The 13,632-nt window shown below is 42.3% G+C and overlaps 1 protein-coding gene across 1 annotated transcript in view; it reads right to left on the reverse strand.

Moving 5' to 3' along the window:
* Positions 1-13,632, reverse strand: part of CHTF18 (chromosome transmission fidelity factor 18) — a 927,562-nt gene that overhangs the window by 685,597 nt on the left and 228,333 nt on the right. Inside the window, exon 8 of the mRNA XM_044088940.1 lies at positions 578-675. Coding sequence (XP_043944875.1) covers positions 578-675 — 98 coding nt within the window. The remainder of the gene's footprint in view (positions 1-577; positions 676-13,632) is intronic.

Consider the following 13,632-nt stretch of genomic DNA (forward strand, 5'->3'; position numbering starts at 1 on the left):
TGTCTTAAGCACTGCATTTCAAACAAGACTGTATTGCTTTTTTAAATTAAATTAATGGATCCCACTATTAACCCAGGAAAAATGTTACGGTTTGTGCATTTTTACAAGTGCAAGGAATTTCCAAGCATCAGTAAACAGTTTACAGAAATGGCTGTGGACTGTAACCTCTGTCAATATGGTTTGTACTTCAGTTTCATTTCTTTGATTTTTGAAGACTGATTAAACCAAAAGGCAGTCTCTGCTAACACACAAGCTCATATGAACACACCAGGTGAAGTTGACATTCCCTTACGGCACAATTCATCTCAACATAAATGTAGAGCAATTCTGCTGTGGTTTTCCAAGTTAGACAAATTTTAAAAGAACTGTCCCTTGTAGCAAAACTTTTTGCAATAAGTACAAAAAAGTAATATTACGGCCAAGGGATTTAGAAAATTGCTTTGCTTTTTGTCTCAGATTTAATAACAGAAAGCAAGCACAAAAAAAAAAAATTTCAGTGAAGCACAAACATACTGTTCACGTGCATAATCACAAGAATAATGAAAGACACTTTTGTTACAATACAGCACTAACTTACCTAGCATTCATTTCCACAACATTATACCCAGCGTGCTTTGCAATAACATGTGCTAGGGTGGTCTTCCCTAGACCTGGTGGGCCACAAAGCAATGCCACCTGCAGTAGTTTAATAAAAATTGCATTAATACAAAATGGTTTTGCAAATTTCAGCAAAGTTATGCATCATTAACAGATCTTTGATGACTGCAAAAAGTGTTAATTACATTCTTGTAAAGGAGGAACAACAATCTCATATTCTAACACATAATTAGAAATAATAGCCCTCTGAATTCTGCAGCATATTCCCAAGGATGTTTAGCACTGGTTTCTATGCAGATCTAATTTTTCCTTACACAAATTAAACATTGCTGCCCCGAATTATGCACTATTATGTAATATAAACCTTTTACTAACTGTTTCACAACCGCAGCATATCTGATGAGTAGAAACAGTTTGCAAAAGCTATTAGTGGGCAAAATAAACATGGAGTGTAGTTTTCTAAATGTTATTTTATTTAATGAGAATAAGAGGCAATCGATAATGGCAATTTCAATGCAGCTTCAATTTCATTTCTGCTGGATTTCACACTATGGCCATGTTACTGCTGTTTGTAATAATAAAACAGATGTTGTGCAGAGGGGGAAATCTGCATTCACAAAACACACTGAAGAAATGGGATAATTTCAGGAATCTTATTTTCCCCCTAAACAAACTGCTGTTTTTTTTACCTGCTACTGACAGAACTCCATCCGCAGCCCTCATCTCTAAACTTAAATTAGGAAGCATGATAGTTCATTTATCTGCAACTCTGCAACTCATCTTCTTTTGGCTGTTCCCATTAGGGGTCGCCACAGCGGAACATCCATTTCCATTTCTTCCTGTCCTCTGCATTTTGCTCTGTCACACAACCACCTGCATGTCCTCTCTCACCACATTCATAAACCTTATCTTAGGCCTTCCTCTTTTCCTGTTACCTGGTAGCTTCATCCGTAGCATCTTTTTCCCAATATACTCAGCATCCCTCCTCAGCACATGTGCAAACCAACATAATCTTGCCTCTCTGGCTTTGTCTCCAAACCTTCCAACCTGGGCTGACCCTCTAATATACTTATTCCTAATCCTGTCCACTCTTGTCACACCCAGTGCAAAATCTTAACATCTTTAACTCTGCCACATCCAGGTCAAACTCCTCCTTTTTGGCAATGCCACTGTCTCCAACCCATATAAAACATAACTTATCTCACTACCCTCTTGTACACCTTTCCTTTCACTCTTACTGGTACTGGTCTGTCACAAATCACTCGACACTCTTCTCCACCCACTCCATCCTGCCTGTACTCTCTTCTTCACTTCTCTTCCACACTCACCATTACTCTGAACTATTGATCCCAAATATTTAAACTCATCCACCTTCGCCACCTCTACTCCTTGCATCCTCACCATTCCTCTTATCCTCCCTCTCATTCACACACATATTCTGTCTTAGTCCTGCTGACCTTCATTCCTCTTCTCTCTAGAGCATATTTCCATCTCTTTAGGGTCTCCTCCACCTGTTCCCTACTCTCACTACAGATCACAATGTCATCTGCAAACATCATAGTCCACGGGGACTCCTGTCTGATCTAGTCTGTCAACCTGTCCATCACCATTGCAAATAAGAAAGGGCTCAGAGCTGATCACATCTGTCAACCTGTCCATCACCATTGCAAATAAGAAAGGGCTCAAAGCTGATCCTTGATGTAACCCCACCTCCACCTTAAACGCATCCGTCACTCCCACCACAGATCTCACTGCTGTCACACTACCCGCGTACTTATCCTGTACAACTCTTACATACTTCTGACACTCCAGACTTCCTCATACAATACCACAACTCCTCTCTAGGCACTCTGTCATATGCTTTCTCTAAGTCTACAAAAACGCAATGCAACTCCTCCTGACCTTCTCTGTACTTCTCCATCAACACTCTGAGCAAACATAGCATCTGTAGTGCTCTTTCCTGGCATGAAACCATACTGCTGATCACTAATCATCACCTCCCTTCTTAATCTAGCTTCCACTACTCTTTCCCATAACTTCATGCTGTGACTGATCAATTTAATACCTCTGTAGTTACTACAGCTCTGCACATCACCCTTATTCTTAAAAAAAAAAAAAACGGTACCAAAACACTTTCTCCATTCCTCAGGCATCCTCTCACTTTCCAAGATTTCATTAAACAATCTGGTTAGAAACTCCACTGCCATTTCTGCAACTATATTATGAAAAATGGATTCAAAGCCTCTTTCCTGCTCCACCATTCTGTTGGTCACCTATCAGTTTAACACAGCCTCTAATTTTGTGTTTCCATGCCAAATAACCTGGTGGACTGCACACTCTTCCTTTGCAAGAGGAGTGGACATGTTATGTCTTCTACTCAGTTAATTCTACAATGCTCTGCCATTTGCTTCTTGCTCCTGCAAAAAGATTGCCTAATTATACTAGAATGCTGTCGCCGAATCCTTCTGGCTTTACCCACCCTCAGTTTTGCTGCTTTTTAGGTTTCTTTCAAAAATCAACTAATATCCACTATCTTCCCAGTTTCACCAGACAACGTGCAAACTAATCAACCCTTTTCAGGTTTGAGACCACCTTCTTCTCTAAGCCTCATCATAACTTATTCCTTTTCTCCTTAAATATACCCAATTACTTTCACCTCAACATGGTATCTTCTCTCTCTCCCTCGCTACATTTCTGCTGCATCAGCTGCTTTCCTGCTTCACTGCTGTACCTCATTACACTGCATTTTTTCTACACACCACCTGATACAAGTTCAGCATTCTTCTTCTTTTAAAGGCAGAATAAATACATTTACAAGGCTTAATATGTGGTCACTGAAAACCAAATTGTACAAAAATGACAAGTTTACATTAACAGCTCACTAAAGAGCTTTGTTCTCTAGGTCTCTTACTTCAGCTAAACATCTCCTTTCCTCTATCACACATACATGAGGAAACTGTAGATATCATATCATGAGGGATGAAATTCTACAGGTCTGCTACCTTCATGGTAGATAATCCTGCCTAAACTATACTGGCAGTACCTTTAAGAAAGTCACACTTACCTGCCTCACACAAGGCTATTCTGTTCTTTAAATTCTACACATATGCTTGTTCCCAAAGCACTTATTCAGTTCTACAATATAAATCTTCATTCAACCTGCTACTCCTCAAGTTAACTTTTACCTATCCTGCAGTGAAACGACAGCTCGCCTTTCTACTTACTGCCCCTTGCCATATCATCACTTTAGAATACAACCTCTCCCATTAAGAAAAGCTTTAAATTCCTCTGTTTTCAACATTAGCTTATGAACAAGCTAGTCCCCTCTCACCCAAAGATGCTGCTTCATATTCCACTGAGATTTCCATGGCTCTCAGTATTTAAAACAAACTTGATAGGGTAATACTTTATGCCAAATTTTTCCCATGATCCTCGAGTTCAAGCTAATCTATGCCCTTTCTCTCCTGATCATTCATCACGGCAGGAATCTAACAACCTGGAATGGACAGAAGGAATCTCTTGTGAACTAGCAAGATTAAATCAAGATGTCATGTCTAAGCCCTTAATTCAAACAATGACATACATACACTGAACAATCCTATTACCAAAAGTACCCAATGGAATGCTTTTTACCCCCACAGCATCTGCACTACATCACTTCAACATCATCATGAACTCTGAGATGCTAAAATCACATTCCCATTAGAAAGGTACCCAAGACCCCTCACTCTGAATATTGCATTCATTCCTGCAGGCCATGCTGGTAGATTGGCATAAAGAGAACATGGACACAGAGGATGAGGAGAGGCACAAACAGACAAAGAAATACTATGAACAAAAAAGGGAATGCATCTCATCAAAGGACAGCCACCTGATGTAAAACTGAATAGGAAAGGTAAGGAAAATGCAAGAGTAGGTGGTTCTTATTTCTGCTGAGCTGCTTAAAGCTGTACACTCCAATACCTTACAGAGAGGGAGTAGACAGACCTACAAAGCAAGCCCATGGGACCCCAAGTAAATACATACAGTGATTTCCAGGACATGCCTGCTTTGATTACAGTTGGGACTGTGGTTGTTGATTGCTGAGAGAGAGACACAGAGAAAAGGAGTAATTGTCATCCCTTTCTAGTTGCTTCTGAGGCTGGTTGCTTCTGTGAGCATTTTACTACATGGCCGATTCCTGTTTTGGCCACAATATTTTTTGCTTTAAAAAGTAGAACAGCATGGCTTGGAGCTCATTTCTGTGGAAAAGTTGACAGCAACACACTCCAGTGCCAGAGAGAGAGAGAGAGACGGAGGGAGACAGAACTGACAGTCTCCCCCAGGATACCTAAAATAAAACAAAATAAATGATCTCCAGGAACTGTTTCCTTGATCTGAATTGGGGCTGTTGTTACCAATTACTTCTAGTGACTGGAGAAGCAGCCATCATCTTGTCCTAATCACTTCTTCTGTAAGTTGTTTCTTTGCTTGTTTACTCACTGGCTGACTCTGGGATTCCAGGTGGAAATTTCTGCCTTTACAAGCAGAACAGCTGTACAGTTCAGAGCTCATTTCGGCTAAACTGCTGACCATTACTTATTCTGGTACCTGACTGAGAGGTAGGAGATGTCACCTACCTACTTTTATGCTCTTTTTCCATCTCTGAACTAATACAGCTTTCCGCAGTGTCATGGATTCAGCAGTATACTAGCAAAGGCATCCTTCAGTGCATCAACTTGACCTTTTCACTGTGACAAGCATTGTATCACTCAACTGTGATGACTTTACTTGTTCCTTTCCCTGCATTTGGTGCCGCTCAGTGCACATAGGAAAGGCTGTATTTTCCCTTCAAGCCACAGAAAGGTAAATGCACTTCTAAAAGACATGGATTACAATTTATAGCTAACCTTGCTGTTTATTATTTGTAGCTCCAGGCACAAAACAAAATAGTGTGCGAAGTGTTACTGTTGTTAGTAAAGTATTACTGCTGTTAGTGCTGCCTTAAGAATTACTGTTTACAGCTGGTTTTCTGCTACACAGACACATAGGTGTGTACTAGGCTAATGGCCTGGAGCTTTTACAAGCCTAGCCCATAGAAGTGCCCTCGCATCGTGCCACCTGACGTTAGTTCCCAGTGCCTCTATCAAGTAGAGCCACGGCAGTGATCCCCGGGGTGAACTTTCTATTTCCCATCCACTCATCAAGATTTCTCTTGAAGAGGGCCAGTGAGGTGCTCTGCCTGACATGTATGGGAAGTCTATCCCAGAGCATGGGCAGTCTCTGGGTTATGAACCTGCCCTTCCAGCATGATCTGTTGATTGTGGTAATGAGGTTGAGGTCTCTGGAGTGTGTGGTGCAGAGGGATTTGGATATTTTTAAATGTAGCATTTCTAATAAGTCAAGCAGAGATTGCCTCTTAGTAGCCGATATGAGACAGAGAATAGATGGAGATTTTTGAGTCTGTCCATGTAGGACATGTGTTCAAGGCCTAGGATCCTCTTTGTAAGGTACTTTTGTGGCCTTTCCAGCTGTTGCATGTGCCTAGTGAGGTACATGCCAAATGGGGCACTGTACTCAATGATTGGCCTATTGAGGTACATGCCAAATGGGGCATTGTACTCAATGATTGGACTATTTGAGGGAAGAGTAGAGACAGATGATGACCTCTTTCTTCCTGGATGCAAAACCCTTGGTAATAAGATGTGCCACATAGGGCTTTCTGACCACAGTGGCAATGTGGTAGTTGGAGAGATTGCTGTCAACCTGTGTCCCCAGATCTCTTGCAATGCTTTCAGTGCTCAGTGGGCTCCCACCGATGTGGTAATTTGCAGGAATGGAGTTTTTCCCAAAGGGGATGACGCATTTTTTGGCATTAAGCTTAAGACCATGGTTTCAACACCAATCTATGATCTCAGTGAGACCTTTCTGTAGGATGTCTACATCACTTGGGGAGTTGTTAATGGCTCCCAGCTTGCAGTCATCTGGGAACTTGGTCAGTCAGAATCCTTCTGTGTTGGCCTGGACTTCTGAGAAGTAGATGCCAAAGAGGAGAGGACCCAGGACCGATCCCTATTGGACTCCACTTGTGACTGGTCAGCAGTCTGACTTGGAGTCTGCTACTTTCACACTATGGGTTCTGTGAGCCAGTCTGCAACCCACCTAGTGATATAGGGGTTGATGCCTAGTTTGGTGAGTATCAATAAATCCTGAGTGGGGAATGGTATCAAAGGCCTTGGCCAGATCGAGGTAGGCTGTATGAACTGCCTTGCCCTCATCCACAGCTCTGGTGACTGACTCAAAGAAGTCAACCAGGTTGAGCAGGCATGATCTACCTTTCACAAAACCAAATTGCATGGGATCTAGAGTTTGGAGAGTCCCTATATCCTTGTTAATTAGGTCCATGATGATGCACTCCATAGCCTTACATATCAGACTCGTCAGGCTAATAGGGCAATAATTCCCAGGGTCTGTAGTCAGTCCCCCTTTATGGGGAGGGATGGCTGTAGCAGTGCGCCAGTTGTTAGGGACAAAACCTGAGGTGAGGCTGTGACTGAACAGGGCACACAGATGTGGTGCCAGTTCACATTGTAGGTCATGTAGAACAGATCCGGGGACATTGTCGGGTCCCATGGAAGCTGTATTCTTGGGTCTTGGACAATGCAGCTTTAACCTGTGCTGCAGTAATGCTGGGTGCCTGGCATTCCTCTGATACTGTGATTGGTCCTTTGGGGGGGGGGGGGTAAAGTTGGCATTGAATCTGTCGGCCAGTATGTTGGCAATATCTATTGGCTCAGTATGAGAGGCACCATTGTGCAGTAACTCAGTGCAAACCTGGGTATTGGTGTGGAGATTCTTGATATAACTATAGAAGGCTTTGTGGTTGTTTTTAGTGTCTGCTGCAATTCTGCCTTCATAGCTGGCTTTAGAGGTTTTGATGAGGGATCTCAACTTTTTGTTGAGTTTATTGAGGGAGTTTTTCCAGTCTTGGGACTTCACCTTTTTCTCCAAGTTTCTTACTTCTGTTGTAGAGTTTATTAATGGCAGGGGACCACCAGATTAGGTTCCTTTTTTGGAGGAGAGTGTCTTGGTTCTGTTGGATATGGCTAGTTCCATGCATTTATGTACGTGTTCGCACAGTGCACTGATATACGATTTGGCAGTCACGCATCTATTTTCCATTGACATGGGTGCCATGAAGTTAGCCACCTCTGTTTTTAGGAGCCCAATGTCAGCTTTGGAGAAGTTTTTTATGACGGCTACCTTGCAGGGGGTGTGGGTGAGATGTGGATTTCCATGGTGATTAGTTTGTGGTCAGATCTAACCAGGGAGGAATTAATTATTGGTGCAAAGCAATGGTTGCCCATGTTAGTAATAACCAGGTCAAAGATTTTGCTTCCTCTAGTGCGGGGTAAGAATGAGCTGGTCAAGGGCATTGGAATTTATGAATTCCAGGAAACGTTGCGTCAGTGTATTGGTGCATGAGTAGTTTTCCCAGTTGATGGAGGAATAGTTGGTGTCACCTAGCATGAGTGTTGGGTTGGACCCTAACAGTTTCCAGGGTGCTTAGGAACGTGGCGTAAGAATCTTGGGACATGGTTGGGGACCTTTAGCAGGCTACAACCTGAATCGCCATCTTACTCAATGTTAGCTGTACCTGAAGTATCTCAGATGTGTTATACTGGGCTACTTGTCTGGAGGTGTGCATATCCTTTATGAATATGGAGACGCCACCGCCTTTGGAGCTCCGGTCCATGTCCTGGGGCTGAAAGGTATGGAATGAGTTATAGTCTGGTAGCGCAGGGGTGTTTTTTGCTGCTTTAAACTAGGTCTCCGTTACAGTACAAATGTCGATGTTCTCCACTGTTCTCCATTTTGAGGAGTGCTTCGAGCAAGTGCATCTTGAGATTTAGACTTTTAGCATTGAGCAGCATGACCCTCAGATTGCATTTACTTATACCTGTTATGGTGGTAATTTGGTGTTTGGAACATCACCTAAAAAGACACTATAGGGGTAGCAAGAGCCTTAGCCAGTATCCGGAAACCCAGCAGTGACAGATGCAGGCCATCTCTGGCAAAGCATCGGGGTCTGTCAATCATATCATCCCAAGCAGACAGACACTTAGAATGACACCAGAAAATTAGCTAATTGCTGAAGTCAATCATTTTCTGCTTGTACTGCAGTATTATTCTGGGTGACTGTAGGATGCTGCTCAGGGCTAGGGTCTTACCTGCCTGGGCCACATAATCTGTGAGCTCCTCCATGTCTCTCTTCATGTAGTCCCGGGAGGTGCGTCTCAGTTCATTCACATCCACATGGACAGTGACAGTCATACTTGTACTTGTTGTGGAGTGACCTGAGTGCATGTGTTATGTGTCAGGTTCTGGCACCTGATAGACAGCTGACTGTTACCTTCTTATTCAACCTAGTGAGTGGGACATCAGCGTGCCTCACTATCGAGTCACCTACAATTAGTGCACTGGGCAAGCGGTTTTGGCTTAGGTTGAGGGGCACAACGTGTAGGTGAGTGGTGTGTCTTGTGATTTGTGCTGTGTTGTGGTGGTCAAGTGTGTTTCTGCCTTAGAGGTTTCTGCTGTTTGGGTAAATTTCTATTGAGAGCCTCCGCGAAGGTGGGTGTGTGGTTTGTGTTTTTGTGAGAGTGGAGATGGTGTGTGTTCTGGAGGGCTATGTGTTGCATGTGGTGTGGTGCAGGTGTTCTCCTCCTGACCAACTATTCCAGTCTTGGCTTGAGAGTGCATGACTTCCAGTTTGGATATACAAGTGCATCTCTCACAAGTCTGAGTGTTGGGAGGTAAGACGAGAGGGCTGTCTGTGTACATGAGGCAGTTGCTACATCGCCGCAGAATGCCCAAATTCACCAGGTTAATAGGAGAAAACACAGGGAACTGACCTTCAGACATGCCAGGAGGGATGGTCATTATTACTAAGTACTGGAGCCGTTTCCTTATATATTCCTTTTACAGGAAAAATGTCACTCAAGGTGTCAGTCTGTACACAGCACTGCCAAACACTTGAGGGGAAACTAATATGTAGACCCTGAAAATTTAAGGATGAAGTATTTAGGCAGAATCTGAAGTTAGGAAGAAATCAAGCAATAATTACTGAAAAATAAAGAATTAGCTTGTCAAGAATGATGAAGAGGGGAGTCACATGAATGGCTACTACTAATGCTGGTCCCAGCACAGCTTCACTCTATTGGGATACAATACTCCTTTGCTTCTTTTCTCACCAGAAGCAAAATGTTAGCACCAATCCCAAGAAGAGAAGCAGGCCATGGCCTCTTTGGTGATCCACAGTGTTGTCCCAGATGATGCAAGGGTTTGCAGGCTTGTAGCCTTTTTCTGGTAGATGCCTCGATTAGCAACCAGAGCAGTCAGGCATGTTAAGCACGGACACTCGCTCTCCAACTAGAAAGAGTCAGGAATCAATGCACTCTGCTCCTACTCTCACCAGGAAAAGAATATAAGCACAGATTCCAAGCTGTCACCTATAAGGCAGGCAAGCTTTCTGGTGATCAGCAGTCTCCAGGAAATAATGCAACTGCACTCCTTCTCTCACCAGGAGAAAACAGAAGCACTAATCCCAAGATGACTACTGAGAGGCAGAATGTGGTCTCTCCAATAATTGGTGGTTGTGCAATAGATGCTTAAGGGTAAGATGAAAAAAATGGTTTATCCTAAACACTACAGTGTGCGCTAGATGAGTTAGATGTGAAAGTAGGTAACAAGTGTTACCTGGCAAAAAAGTTAAGTTTTAGTGAAGAGTCACTATTGTTAGAACAGAAAGACAGATTGAAAGGGGTGGTCACTTTTGTATTCTGTTACTATGGAATACAGTAGGATGTCCAATAAAGTGAAATAGTTGACAGGGTGTGACTTCAAAAATGATAACTTTGTGCTTACGCACACCAGCCAATAAAAGCAGAAAAGGGAATGAGATATATGGTCAAATTAACATAATGGGCAGGCAACTAGAAAGACAGTGGTGTTTAAGAACACAACAGTAACCGGGCGAGAGGGTAGGAAAAATTTTTCTGACTCACAACAGACAGAGCTGTGGTCTCTTCAAGTTTTAATATGCAGTTAGAAGCAGAATACAAGTAAACCACAGTGTAAAGAAAACAAGCTCACAGTATACAAAATAGAAAAAGCAATAAAGTAATACAAAATACAAGAAATAAAAAGCAAACTAACCTTTTTCTCACAGCAAACTGTAGCATTGTCTGGGTGAGCCTTTCCAGTAAAAGTTTTGCCTTACTATACATTGTGTGACTGAACTAGTGTTTTACCTTACTATATATGGTGTGACTGAACTAGTAGTGGATTGTGACAGTAGTATTATTTTGGATACATTTAGGTTACGGAGTACTAAGCACTTCCCGTGTGTATAAAGCATACCTGAAGCATCCCTGTTATTAAGCTTTGGTTAGACCACAATAAATGCGTTTGTCCATTTACTGCAGTATCACTGTTTGAACAAGAGTATCAACACCTCTAAACAGCATGGGTTAGGACTACAAAACAGATATGTGGCCGAGCCATGTATGGAAACAAGGTGCATAAGGAAAGCTGGTGGTGGAATGCAGAAGTCCAGGAGTCCTCAAAAGAAAGGAGGAGTACAGGAAAAAGGAGGAGACAGAAAAGACAGACCAGGCTACGAAGTAATACTGGTCGGCTAACAGACAGGTTAAGAGAGGAGTTGCAATAACAAAAAACAAGGCATCTGAGGTACTCTACCAGCTTCTGGAAAGTGACTTGGTAGATGGCATAAAGAAACTATCAGGTCACAAGGCAAAAACAGAAAGACAAAAGAAGACAGTCGGCCACCCTTCATAAGGGATGCCAGCAACAACTGCTCATTAATGCACAGGACATCAAATGCAGATGGGAAGAGTACTTCCGGCAGCTTCTGAATGAAGGGAAAAAAAGCAGAAAAGCTGTACTACCCCAGACACAGCCTACAACGAAAAAAGAGGAGAAGCCCACCCTAGAAGAAGAAAGAGCATACTAGTGCCAGTGTACAAGAAGAATGGGGGCAGTGTAGAGGTATTACAGTGTAGCGGTCTTAAACACCTGTCACACTGCATAAACTTTCTGGAGTGTATGACAAACAAATATGTAGAGCAGTAGAAATTAAGATGGGAGAAGAGAAGTTTGGATTCAGATCAGAATGCAGTACAACTGACCTGATATCTGCAGCGAGACGTACAGCTGAGAAGGAACTAGAAATGAGGAAAGAGTTTAATTGGGCATTCCCAGACCTTAAGAAAGCATATGACAAGGTCACAAGAAAGCTGATTCGGGCAGTTCTGCAGTAGCCCAAAGTCCCAGAAACATGTACAAGTACCCAATAACTCAAGTATGAATAGTGTCTGGTCTCACAGAGGGGTTCCAAGTGGAAGTGGGTGTGCACCAGGGTTCAGCTCTGAGCCCACTACTGTTCATACTAGTGACAGACTACATTAGCAAACATTAAACGGGAAAGATCAAAACAGCTACTGTATGCAGTCAATGTGGTACTACAGGCCAACTCTGAACAAAACTTCAGCAAAGGACAGGGGTGCAGAATGCAAAACTGAAGACACATGGGATGAAACTGAGTACAGATAACACAGTGTAATGGCACCACATGAGAGAAATCAGAAGATGTTGAGAACTGAGACAGAAGGAAAGTTAGTGCTACAGGTTAATAGCTTCAAATATCTGGGAGGGGTGGCTGATGAATAGGTCAAAGCTAGAATCAGAGGGGCTTCAGCCAAATGGAGCAGAATGTCAGGTGTAGTGTATGAAAAAACGAATGTCAAAGAAGCTGAAAAGTAAGGTGTACAAAACAGTGGTGCGACCAGTACTACTGCATAGCACAGAAACCTGGGAAGTAAAGGCAGAGCAGTCGAGAAAGCTAGAGGCAATGGAGATGAAGCATCTGAGACAGTTGGTAGAATGCACACTGTGGAACATACGAAGAAATGAGGATATAGAAGCCAATGTAGCTCCAATTGCAGAAAACGTAAAAACATATTATGGTTGTTTTCTGCACATCTGCCCAAACCATTTGGTGAAGATGATTTGGGGCAGACAAGAAGAATGAAAAAACAACAACATCCATGGAAGAGATTGATGGATTGTGTGACAGAAGATCCCAGATAGTCAGACATTACTACTGAAGTTAGTAGAAAATGGGAAAAATGGGTTTGATGAGGATGATGACTGCAATATCACTCTTAACCTACTGATAAAAGGAACCAGTAGAGATTAATTTTGTTTTATTTTGGTCACTATCCGCCAAAAGGCTCATGCTGTGTCTGTGCTACTTTTAGTGCCATATTCTAGTTCTATTTCATACTTCTCAGTACCACTTTTAGGAATTTACTTTCACCTCCTCAAGGTACTATTATCCAGCATTAGCCAGGTCTTTATTTTCTACTTTTAGCAATTTTAATCTAATGTACTATTACAAATAAAATTAAATTAGGTTAAATAAATCTAATGCAAACCTAATTACTTAAAATTTTATCTAATTTAATTCCACATAGACTGTCGCATCCTACTAAATCTGTTTCCTTAACTAGTCAACATGCACTCGACTCTTTGAAGCAGTGTAACAACTGCCTTACATTTACTGAAAACCCACAGCTAATGATACATTCAAAGTCTACGTGTGCAAGATGCAAGTATTTAGCCAAAGTGAAGGCAAATCTCTCTTCAGCACTGGATTCCAGTAAAACAGTAGCACAACAATTCACCTACACCTGCTGAGACAGTCAAAAAATCGCGACACAAGACCTCGGGACCTTCAACCACAACAGCAAATGTAAACTAGACCAACACCTCTACCTCTGCTCACTACTTTCTTCAATTACCACAACACCACATCTGCACCTTTAAGACCCTATAGAATGCAAATTCTAGCAATATTTTGCTAGTGATTTCAATATTATTCAACGTTAGACACACGGACTCAAAAACATGGAAGATTACTATCAGCCACTTCAACGGTTCCAGAATCAGGGATGTCACTGTGCTGTAATTACCATA

The sequence above is a fragment of the Protopterus annectens genome, chromosome 12.part0 (assembly GCF_019279795.1).
Source record: "Protopterus annectens isolate FY-2018-M chromosome 12.part0, PAN1.0, whole genome shotgun sequence".
NCBI classification, from domain to species: Eukaryota; Metazoa; Chordata; order Ceratodontiformes; family Protopteridae; genus Protopterus; species Protopterus annectens.